Genomic DNA, 12,107 nt, shown 5'->3' with positions numbered 1-12,107 from the left:
TAACATTCTAGTATGCAAAACTTGATTTCAGGAACTGCAAAGAAATGGCCATAAAAGACAAATTTACAAAAAACAAAACAAAACAAAATCCCGGTTTATTTATCTTTTAGTTCTTCCAAAATTCAAAATATCAAGTCCTACTGCTAAGGAGAGAAAACAAACAAACATAAAATCTGAGAAGCCCCTTCTCTTAGAGTCACAGCAGAGGAGGCCAAGTAGGACAGGTGGACGCAGAGATAAACCTGCAGGGAGGACGCAAGATAAAGTCCCCCAGTGCTTCAAAGCTGATCATCACAAGTGACCAACCTAAGATGCTGTGGAGAAAGGAAAGGTAGGAGCAGCAGAGTCCAGCCTTGCAGTGTGGGCTCCTTCCTGTTCTCTTCTTGTCAAGATACTTTATGCCATACATGACTGTGTTGACTCCCTCACCTGCAGGACGAGGCATGACTATTCTTCCTTAGCTGTGGCAGGAGATAACCCAGCCATGGAGTGCCAGTACTCATGTCTTCCAAGGCAGTAGAAACGCCTCAAAATACGTGTGAAGCAAGAAACCAGGAAAACTTAAGGACAGCCGTCAGCCCACTCTGCTGTATATCACAATCATTAGCAAAGCCCAAGAACCTATCTTGAGAACTTCAGATCTAGAACTTAAAAGGGAACCTGCGGGGCCAGAACCATGCTTCAGCTAAGGACGGCGGCTCAGGCCTGCAATCCCAGCACTTGGGAGGCAGAGCAAGAGGATTACAAGTTTGAGGCCAGCCTGGTTTACAATGACTTCAAGGTCAGCCACAGCTACATAGCAAGACTGTCTCAAAAAGCCATGAAAAAATAAAAATGCAAAGAAAAAGAACCATAGTAGAAATAGTTAATGGTCAGCTTATACCACTGTCTTGGTAATTCAGCTTTGAAACACCAAAGATAGGATGTCAGAAGAAAACAAACGGTATCAAGGGTGGGAGGAACCTCCTGCCCTTCAACATCGCCTCCCTCGCCAGCCATCTGAATGGGGCCACTGGCACATGTCCTGGTGGGCCTGGAATTCCCCGAGTAGCTTGGTCCACACAAATGGCCCCTAAACCCATAAACACAAACGGCAAAACTTCAACGAAACCAAAAGGAGAAACAGTTTCTATGTCATGTCAGATTGTTAGGAGTTGTCTGCAGAGAGAATAGAGCAGAGGACCAAGGTTCATATTACTTTCTCTTCTTCTTGGGGGGTGCAGAGCTGTGTCTGGAACCACGGTTTGAGCCACGGCCTGAACTATGTACAGATGCCTTCCTCTTCCGGCTCATACTTCGACTCTGTTCTTCTTCTTCCTCATAACGGCTTTCACGGTCCGCTAAGCAGAAGGCAGAGTGATTCATTAGCTTAAGACACGTACTAGTACTATCAATGGATAGCATGAGCTATCTGTCACCCCAAATGTCGCTTTCCATCCGGTCAGCACTAGTTACAGGATCCAGACAAGTGCTTAATCTTTGAGAGCCTGAGCTTATTTACAAGAATTCAGGTTTCCTGCCCAAAGCACTTACCACAATGCTAACACATTCATTTTTAACTTTTAATAACTTCTACACCGACACCAACTAGACAATATTCCTAATTGTAACTTTCTGACTGGGGAATCACACCGCTGTGCGTAGTGAGATTACAGAGATGGAATCAAGCCCACCCAGAGCCTCAGGGCACAGTCTGACCTCTCCTCTGGCCAAGTTCCACCTGTTCTCATTATGTATGTGTGTGTATTCTGTGTGCCTGTGTTTGGGGAAGCACGCAGGGCAGAGGCTAACATTAGCTGTCTCCCGCCACTGTTCTCCTTCTTAGGAAACAGGGTCCAGGACTGAACCTGGCGTAGACAGGCCAGCCAATATGGTCCCAGGATCCTCATATCTTTGCCTCCCCAGCACTGGGAACGCAGGCACACACTGCTGTGTCCAAATTTTATGTAAGGGTTCTAGGGCCCCACACTCAGGTTCCTAAGTCTCAACAGCAACCACGTTTCCAACTGAGCTGTCTCCCTAACCTTCTGCCCAAACAATTTTATAGTGATCTTTCCAATCCTCATAGGCTTCTAACATTACCATCTCAAAACAAAGAGTAGTGCCAGGCATTTGTGCATAAATTAAATGAGTAAGTCACCCCAAACAACAAATTTTAAAATAACCTTTTCGAGCTTCTTCTTCTAGCTCATCCCAGTCCTTCCCGCTTTCTTCTTCACTGCCCAAAGATTCCTTGGAATAGTCTGGAAAAATATTGAGTGCACATTACTCATGCAGAAATACAATAGAATGTTGAATGTTTTCCTTTTCTAAAAGCAATCTCTAGGAATGATATCAGATGAGGAAGCCACGATAGGTGTCTTCTCCTTTAAAACTGATGTCTCCTGTGCGTGTGGAGGCCGGAGGAGGATGTTTAATGCCCTCTCCTTTACCTTACTGCCTTCCATCAGGGCCTCTCAGTGGGCCTGCAACTCCCCTCCCTCCCTCCCTCCCTTCCTTCCTTCCTTCCTTCCTTCCTTCCTTCCTTCCTTCCTTCCTTCCTTCCTTCCTTCTTATCTTATCTTTCCCATGGTTCTCACCTCTGTGTCCCTCCCCGACTCTCGTTCCCTAGTGCTATGACTGGCTTTATGTGCACGCAGAGGATCCAACCGAGCTCAGGATCTATAAGAGCGAGTGTTGCTCCAAACACTGAGTCATTTCTATAGTCCAACAAATACTCTCTAACCTGATTCTTCTGCCTCTGAAGAGTAATCTTCATCGCTGTCCTCTTCTTCCTCTTCATAGTCATCCTCAGAAGGATTAAAAGTCTCATCTTCGATCTCAGACTCAGAATCCCCATCCTCAGCATCACTCCCCTGGTGAAGTACAGAAAGCATAGACCCATTTACTACTTCTCTCATATTCGTCTTAGTAACAAAGCAACTTTGTTACTAAGTTATATACTCAGTCCACTAGCACTTCATATATAAAGAGACCCAAATGACCAAGAAATAAAGTATCTGTCTTAAAATTATTCATTAAAGTACACTTATTAGATTCTCAAACAGCCAATTCATCTGTTTTTATCTGTAGAAATTAATGACAGAAACACACTTTGTATTAAAGCACTATGCCAAAGTAGGAGCTCTATTCAAAACAGGTTTTTAATTAAAAGAAAGAATTTATCTTTGAGACATGGCCTCACTGTGTAGCCTTCACCTGGCACTTGCTATATAGACTAGGCTAGTCTTGAGTTCAGACACCTCCTTGCTTCTGAGTGCAGAAATTAAAGGTGTGTATCACCACAGTTGCTATACAGACTAGGCTAGTCTTGAATTCAGAAATTATAGGTGTGTATCACCACAGTTGGGGGCTATTTATTTTTTAAAGATTCTATTTTTAAAAAAATTTTGTATGTATGAGAATTTGCCTACACGCATGCCTACGAACTGTGTGTGGCAGTGCTGTACAGACAGAAGAGGGCTTCAGATCCCCTGGAACTAGAGCTGGGTGGTTGTGGGCTACTATGTGGGTGCTAGGATTTAACTCGGGTCCTCGGGAGGAGTAGGCAGTGCTCTTAACTGCTGAGTTATCTCTTAGCCTCAGGAGGACAATTTTTTTAAAAGTACTTTTTGAAATAAGCCTCAATCCCATCTCCTCTAAACACTAAGAAACTTTGTGAGGAATAATTTTATAAATTAAAGCAATGTGGCTAGTGCCTACCAATGCCCAATGAATTCATCGTTTACCTAAAGAAACAATAACACCATGTTGTGCTGGTCAGGTCCTTTATCCCTACCTCTAGATGTCATTCCTCCCGTGCCTAGATGGCATTAGGCAACCCTGCATACCAAACTAAAAAAGAAACCCCACACTCACGCACCTCACCCTCAGGTTCCAGGAAAGACCAGCCACCTTGTTCAAAGAAGCCCTCAGGATCATCAACAATGGTCTTCATGATTTTAGTCCAGTTGAGGGATTGTACTCCTTCTGTGTACTTTAGGTCACAGGAACTAAAACAGCATTACAAAATCAGAGTCAAACTATTTTCTGACAATGTAAACTGTCCTTATGACTATTAACTCTCACTGGGGATGCCCCAAATGGCTGATGTTTGAATTCCCAGAGCACTGACCCTCATGGCAGAAAAGGATTCCAACCCATACAAGCTTGTTCCTCAAACAATTCTGAGTTCATCCTTCCCCCTCCTCAGAACCAATGAGTCTGTTCTTTGTGGTCTTTGTATGACTCACCCAGGCTGACCACCCCTCACTGATGCCACCTTAACTTAGAACCAGTTCTGAGATTCTCTTCAGTTTCCACTGGGCCTGCCCCAAAACACTGCCCTGTTTTCCTGTCCGAGGATGGGCATATAAGCATATCTTTCTAAGTGTGTAAAATGTTTTCAATATTTAAGGAGCTTAAATGACTACTAACTTGTTTTGGGGACTGCTATGTAGAGTGGATGACTGAGAAAGGAGGTCCAGAGAGAGGGCCCAGCAGTTACGAGCTCTTGCAGAGGACCCATTCTTAGTGACTATTACCCACTCGATGGCTCACAACCACCTACAACTCTAGTTCCAGGGGACCAGATTCCCTCTTCTAAGCTCCACAGGCACCAGGCACACGTGAGTTGCATATACAATTCATGCAGAAAAAGTGACCACAGTAAGGATAGAAATAAACCCTTAGCAAATGTCCTGTCTGAGACCTGCTAAAGAATCTGCTTTACGCAATGCTACCTACACTAAGATTTCTACTTTTAAATCTTAATAATTAACCTGGGTCCTCTGCAAGCGCTCCTATCTGATGAACCATTAGACCCCCCTTTTCTCTTAGTAGTAAGGTAAGCAGGAAGTACAGTCCTTTCCACACTGAAACAACTAGAAAGCCAAATGGAAGAACAGTTTCTAGTCAACGGAAGAGAGCAGCAAGAATATAGTTTAGGTCTTTGAAAGATGAAAACAAACAAGATTTTGTTTCAAATCTACCTCAGTTCTTTACCTGGGGCAACTCTCCCATCCCCTTTGCTAGATGCATTGCCCTTCTTTTTCTGTAAACACAGACTAGTCACTAGTGTCACTGAGGTTGGTTTTTGTCTTCCCATTAGCATCCCAAGTAACTAATGTACCAGGTATATACAGTACTATATTCCATTACTATATGTTCATTATAGATTGCCCTTTGATAGTGATTAATTCTGCAGACAATATTTTCAAAGCAAGGTAAGACTGGAGATCACGCCTGGTGACTTGGCTACCAGGACAGCTGGGGAAAACAAGACTACAACTTGAAACAAGAAAGGTAGTTGGGGAAAAAAAAAAAAAACAAAAAAAACAAAAACACAAAAAAAACAAAAAAAACAAAAAAAACAAAACCACAAACAAACAAATCCAACCAATGACCAGACAGGCAAAGTATAAGTGATTAAAACAAAATAAAACAAAACAAAAACAGGGTGACATTACTCCTCCAAAATCTTCGACCTGTAGTAGTGGATTAGATGAAACTTCAGAAAAAGAACTGAGAAAGCAAAATCCACACAAACTCTTAGGCAAATTCCAAGAGAACACTATTGCTGAAGCAAATAAGAGACTATAAGCTATGAAAATATAAGCCACGGGGATAGAGATTTGGCTCAGCAGCTAGAACACTGGCTATTCTTCCAGAGGACCCGGTTCAATTCCCAGCATCCACCTGACAGCTCACAACTATCTGTAACTCCTGTTCCAGGGGATCTGATACCTTCACACCAACGCACATAAAATAAAGTTAAATAAAAAAAGAGGAATTACATAGAGAAAAACATTGAAGAAACCACACTGAAATTGGATATCAGAAGGAATCCTTCAAACTGAAGAGAAAATAAACACATCCTTGAAGCCACAGCTAAGAAAATACAATAGGATAATATTAAGTGAGACAGGAATTTAAAAAAGACACCAAGCATTATAAAGTCAATCAAGCCAGATGGTGGTGGCACCCACTTTTCATCCCAGCACTTGGGAGGCAGAGGCAAGAGCCTCTCTGAGTTTAAGTCCAGCGTCGTCTACACAGTGAATTCCAAGGACAGTCAGAGCTTTACAGAGAAACCCTGTCTCAAAAACAAACAAACAAACAAACAAACAAACAAACCTAAACCAACACTCCCATCCCCACCTCAAAACCTTGGACTAAACCCAAGGGTGTAAGACCTTTCGTGCTAATGGACTGGAAAAACTAATGTGTAAAAATGGACATCTACAGATTCAATAAAATCCCAGTCAAAATTCCAATGCATTTTTTCACAAAACAAATGAAGAAAAAACTTAAAATTCACTTGAAAGGACATATGATCTCAGATACCCAAAGCAATCTTAAGCAAGGAAGTGTAAACACCAGCATACTTAACTTCAAATTCTATTACAGCCACGGTGACAAAACAGCATTTTGATCACACAACACAGACCACAGACCAAAGAGCAGAATACAAAATCCAGACACAGTGATAATCAAATGATTTTTGACAAAGATGGCAAAAATACACACTGGAGACTTCAGTTAACAAAAAGGTGTTATAAAAAGAATAATCTTGCCAGGTGGTGGTGGCACATGCCTTTAATCCCAGCACTTAGGAGCCAGTGGCAGATGGATCTCTGTGAGTTCGAGGTCAGCCTGGTCTACACAGAGAAACCTTGTCTTAAAAAACAAAATGACAAATGGGACCTCATAAAATTAAAAAGCCATACAGGAAGTTAATTGAGTGAAGACAGCTTACAATGGGAGGAAAATCTTGGCTGGTATCCGACACAGGACTAATGTCTGGAATAAAGACAAAGACTGCTCTTTAGAGGAGTTGGGTATGGTTCCCAGCACCCATATGTAATGCCAGTTCTAAGGGAAAAGATGGCATCTTCTGGTTTCCATGGCACCAGGCATTCAAGTAGTGCACAGTCATACATGTAGGCAAAACATCCATACATAAAAATGAAACAGATACAAGGAACTTAAAACCTAACAAGAAACAAAACCACCAATAAATGGGTTAATGAGCAGATGGGAGTCTAAGGATGGAGCCTGATTGCAGCGTGCTTCCTTATCCTCCACAAGGCCCTAGGCTTGACCTCCAAAACGGCATAAACTGTGTGCGAGCATACATCGGCAAACCCCGCACTCAGGAGGTAGAAGCAGGATTAGAAGAAGTTCAAAATTATCCTAGGTGCTACATAACGAGTCGAGACCAGCATTGGCTTCATGAGACTGTCTCAAGAAAAGAACATCAAAATCTCAGCAACAAGACTCATCGGGGAGGGACCTGCGTCTGAGCCCCTGGACCTGTATGGCAGAAGGAAAGAACTGACTCCACACTGAGTTGTGGCACGATGCTGCATGCCCTGCCAACAAATAAATAAACATACAACATTTTTGGCCGGAGGGATGGCTTACTGCTCTTGTAGAAGACCCTGGTTCAGTTCCCAACCTAGTCTTCTTTTGGCTCCCATGGGTTCTTGCATACACACGGCACATACATCTAACACAGGCATACAGATTCACAAGAAATACAATTGTTAATGAAAATATAAAAATGTGGTGTTTAGTTTCACTGGCCATCAGAGAAACGAAGATCAAAACTAAGATTATTTCATCTTTAGTTAGAAAATAAGTCACCAAGAAAGAAACAAGTGACAGTGTGGGTATGGACAAGAGAATCCTCAAACCACACTCTGTGGTAACCAGTATGGAGGTTTCTCAAGACTAGAAATCTGGTCCATCTCTGCAGTCCAAGTCAACACATCACAGAGATACTGTAGCGCCTCACAGGAACCAACCTAGGTGTCTAAGCGGATAAGGACCTGATATACATAAATTTGAATGAAACTGTAGACAACATCAGAGAGAAAGTCAGAACTGTATGTTTTCTCTCATTTAGGGTTCCTAGATTTATAGTCACATAAATTCAAGCAGCTATAGATTAAGTCAAAGTAGACATCAAATATTTAGGTGAACGGAGGTGATTAAAGGGAGGAGAGGGTGTATATTATACACACCCAATCCATATACTTATAAATGAATGAATGAATGAAAAAAACAGAGACAAAATTCTCATATTATTACTTGGGCTGGATGCCAATTTCTGAACTCAAGATAGTTCTTCTGCTTCAGGCACCTGAGCAGCTGGGAATATAGGTGTAAGAGACAGGTTTACTTACTTCAGCCACTCTTTGATGGGGTCTAGAGAGGCTACAGGAATGGCATTGATCATTGTGACTTTCTTGCTGTAATCTTTGTAGACAATCACCATATCAAAGTTCTTCAGGTGAAACTGGACCCTCTCAAAATGGATCAGCTCCACTTCATCCAGTGTCACCACAAAGGGTGGCTGTCAAAACAAGAACCGTGTCACTATCATGTACACCCTTCCCCCAAGACCGCCTCCCTACCATGTAAACCCTTCCCCCAAGACTGCATCCCTACCATGTAAACCCTTCCTCCAAGACTACATCACTACCATGTAAACCACTGCCCAGCTCCGTCCCCTTTCTAACAACTGTGTTATGAAGAGTAAACAGGAAGGATGTGGGTGTTACTTAGTAGTATAGCATGTCCTCAGCAAGCAGCAGACTGTGGGTTTAATCTCTGAACAGTGGGGTAGGAAGAAAAGTGAAAAGGAAAGGACCAGAAAACTGAAAGTAACAGTAAGAGGGACTGGAGAGATTGCTCAGTGATTAAGTGTACTGGCTACTATTCCAGAGAACTGGGGTTCAATTCCCAGACCACACAGTGTCTAACAATGGTCTCTAACTCCTCTTCTGGTTTCTGAGAGCACCAGGCATGCACACGTGAAAGGATGCACGAATACTCACCCACTCTGTAGCATTTACCAGTGCACTACTAGTGGGCTGAAGGAGACAGGTACTCCTGTAGGGAGCCCCGTTGAATCTGAAAGAGAGCAGGAAAGCAAACCATCCACTTACTACACCAGAGACTGCTGCTGACACCATACAAGCATCTCTCCTTCTCTCGGCCAAACAGCTCCAAGGAGATCACTTACGGAAACTATTAGGATATTAAAAGTATTTGTATCTATCTTTTATACACGTGTGCCTGCGTGTGAGTGCAGGTACCAGAGGACAGAGGCATCCAGTCCTCCTGGCGCCATCTCTCTAGCCTAAAGTCCTTCCAGTTTTGAGTTGTTGTCTCAAAGGTGAATGAGTCTCTGTGGTATTAAATTACTGGAGAGAAAGTGCATTACCCCAGGTCCCTGAATGGCACTTCAAACTCCAGTTCCTCCTTTGTTAGAGCCTCGACTTTTTCAATAAAATTTTTAAAGGCTGTTTTCAGTTTGTGTCTCATTTCTCGTTCCATCTGTGGAGGAAAAGAGATTTATTCACAGTTATCATATGACTTGTACTAATTTCCCCTCAAAAACTTGTGAATAGGATTCTAAATTTCTCAGACCTGCTCAGCATAGAGGTCATCTCGGTCATGCATATGTTGATGTTTCCCCAAATCCGTAGTGATCTCTCCAACTTCTGTGTAGAACTGTACATCTGTGTGTCGTTTCTTCCCAAACATAATAGCATTCTAATGATAAACCAGAGAGAACAGGAAAATCAGAAGACTTAGGCCACCCAACCTACAAAAAGATAAAATGCAAACCCGGTGGCACACGTCCTTAATCCCAGGACTCAGGGGAGGCAGAGACAGGCGGACCTCTGTGAGTCTACAGAGTGGGTTCTAGGATAGGCTCCTAAGCTACAGAGAAACCTTGTATTGAAAACCGCCTCCCCCAAAAGAGACAAGACGCTTTAAGAAACAAAATGCAGTCGGGCATGGAGGAGCACACCTTTAATCCCAGCACTCAGAAGGCAGAGGCAGAGTCTTGCCTGATGACAAGTGACAGTGTTTCTCTATTGCTTTGGAGCTTGTCCTGGTACTAGATCCCGTAGATCAGGCTGGCTTCGAACTCAGAGATCCGCCTGCCTCTGCTTGCGATTAAAGGTGTGGAACAGTGGCAAACCTGTTATGGGGTAACCAACTACCTACAGGAGGGAATTCATATGTGTTACTGAAAACCTAGTCAAAAGCCACGAGGTAGGGAAGTAATAGGTCCCAGCTGTTGTTTTGCTAAATGGGTAAGATACACACATCAAATTATCTTCTAAATAGTTGATGTAGGTGTGTCTTCTATCTATCTGATGATTTCATTGGTTAATTAATATAGAAACTGCTTGGCCTGATAGGTCAAAACACAGGTGGGTGGAGTAGACAGAAGAGGATGCTGGGAGTGAGGCAGATGCCTCAGGCAATTGTTATGCCTCTCCTCTCCTGGTCAGTCGCCATGAAGTCAGCCCCCCAGGTCAGACATGCTGAATCTTTCCCGGTAAGACACCACTACGTGGTGCTACACAGATTATTAGAAATGGGCTGGAACTAATGGGCCAGGCAGTGTTTAAAAGAATACAATTTGTGTGTTGTTACTTCAGGGCATAAGCTAGCCAGGTGGCCGGGAGCCGGGCAGGAACACAGCCCGCAGTCCCATCACTACAAATAGTTATGCTAATCCCTACAGATTAGTTCTGCTTTCAACTCATCTTTGGTCAGAGAAGCTTCTTTTTGCAGTGTGCAGTAGTAACTTCAGAAACTTGTAACTGGTCAAAGTGCTAAGACTAAGTCACTGGGCCACAGTAATTTATAAACATATTATTAAAATCTTTTATTTTTTTGGGGAAATGTTTCTCTGTGTAATAGTCCTTGCTGTACTTGTCCTGAACTTGCTTTGTAGACTAGCAGACTGGCCTCAGGCTCACAAAGATCCACTTGCCTCTGCCTCCCAAGTACTGGTATTAAAGGCATGCACCCCCTTTGCCCAGTTATTAAAACTTCTTTAATGATTATGATTTTTATGTAATAAATGAAAAACTTAAGTTTTTGTTGAGAGTATTAATCACAGCTAGCTTAGGAGAAGAATGTACCTTGAGGTGAAAGTGCAAGACAATAATCATCTCCCCATCACAGGGCTGGAACAAAGCGTGCTTAATATTATTGTACAGAATATCCACCTTATCTCCTCGAACAGACGTGAAGCGGAAACCTGGGCAAACGACAAGGTCACCAACTGTCAAGTAGTCTTAGGTCAGGCCAGAAACAGTGCACCTCTCTGTTCAGCTCAGCTCAACAAGGTCAGAGGAAGCAGTACTATCAAGTTCCCACTCTGTCTGGCTGTCTTGTAATAGAGGTTCCTCCCGACAGCCCAGGCACATGTACCGTTGACGTGAGCCTCCAGGGAGCCTTGCATTCTCTTCTGAGCGATGTTGGGACGGATATACAGGTCCTTCAGCTTTGGGTTACTGCGGTTTAGATTGATTACCAGGGAGTCTTGTTTCACAATGCCCTGTGCGTGACAAAACAGCATGTGAATGTGCATGGATCCTCACACCAACACCAGCACCCTAATGAAGGTGCCTTGTCTGTGTTCAGACTCACCTCTTTTTCTTTCTCTTCAGCTTCTCGGGTCTTGTAACGTTTCTGTACTTCTTTTATAATTCGGAAAGCATTCTGAAGATTTAAGGCTGGTACGGTCTGTTCTCCAGGTGCTTTCATATTTGAAGCTCGGTATGTACTATCCAAGAAGGAAAATTTTTATAGATATTAGGCTAGCAACCTGATCCATTACTGTAACTTATAAGTGTGTTAATCTTTCTATTGTGTTTATGTGCTGATGCGTCTGTGTGTGTGCTGTGTGGAGGTCAGAGGTCAACACTGACTGTTTTAATCACTCTCTGCCCTTTTATTGAGAGGTTAGCAAGATCGGGGCCCCCCTTGTCTTCACCTGGGACTACAGATTCAAGCTGCTGCACCTATTTTTTTTTTTTTTTTATTTTTTAATATGTGGGTCCTGGAGATCCAAGCCTACGTTTTTAAGCTTGCACAACAACCATTTTACTGATTCTCTCTCTCCCAAGACTATCTTTTAAAAGACATTTTCATGTACTCCATCCAAGCTGGCCTTGAATTCCTGATCCACCTGTTGAACACCATTCACCCCCAACAAGCGCTACCCTGCCTAGACAGCTTAATGTTTCTGTAAGAAAAAACAACTATTGAGTTCAAGGCCAAGGTCATGCTCCAAAGCTACAGAGAAACCC

General features: G+C 43.0%; 1 protein-coding gene across 1 annotated transcript in view; it reads right to left on the bottom strand.

Moving 5' to 3' along the window:
* Positions 1 to 62: 62 nt before the first annotated feature.
* Positions 63 to 12,107, bottom strand: part of Supt16h (SPT16 homolog, facilitates chromatin remodeling subunit) — a 33,950-nt gene continuing 21,905 nt past the window's right edge. Inside the window, exons 16-26 of the mRNA XM_038310365.1 lie at positions 11,446 to 11,581; positions 11,227 to 11,353; positions 10,935 to 11,053; positions 9,418 to 9,543; positions 9,212 to 9,324; positions 8,823 to 8,898; positions 8,169 to 8,338; positions 3,863 to 3,992; positions 2,726 to 2,855; positions 2,166 to 2,243; positions 63 to 1,340 (exon numbers count right to left, since the gene is read on the bottom strand). Coding sequence (XP_038166293.1) covers positions 1,195 to 1,340; positions 2,166 to 2,243; positions 2,726 to 2,855; positions 3,863 to 3,992; positions 8,169 to 8,338; positions 8,823 to 8,898; positions 9,212 to 9,324; positions 9,418 to 9,543; positions 10,935 to 11,053; positions 11,227 to 11,353; positions 11,446 to 11,581 — 1,351 coding nt within the window. The 3' untranslated portion in view covers positions 63 to 1,194. The remainder of the gene's footprint in view (positions 1,341 to 2,165; positions 2,244 to 2,725; positions 2,856 to 3,862; positions 3,993 to 8,168; positions 8,339 to 8,822; positions 8,899 to 9,211; positions 9,325 to 9,417; positions 9,544 to 10,934; positions 11,054 to 11,226; positions 11,354 to 11,445; positions 11,582 to 12,107) is intronic.

Source organism: Arvicola amphibius, chromosome 13 (assembly GCF_903992535.2).
Source record: "Arvicola amphibius chromosome 13, mArvAmp1.2, whole genome shotgun sequence".
Classification (NCBI taxonomy): Eukaryota; Metazoa; Chordata; class Mammalia; order Rodentia; family Cricetidae; genus Arvicola; species Arvicola amphibius.
Note: the sequence above shows the minus strand (reverse complement) of the source record. Positions and strands in the feature narration are given on the sequence as shown.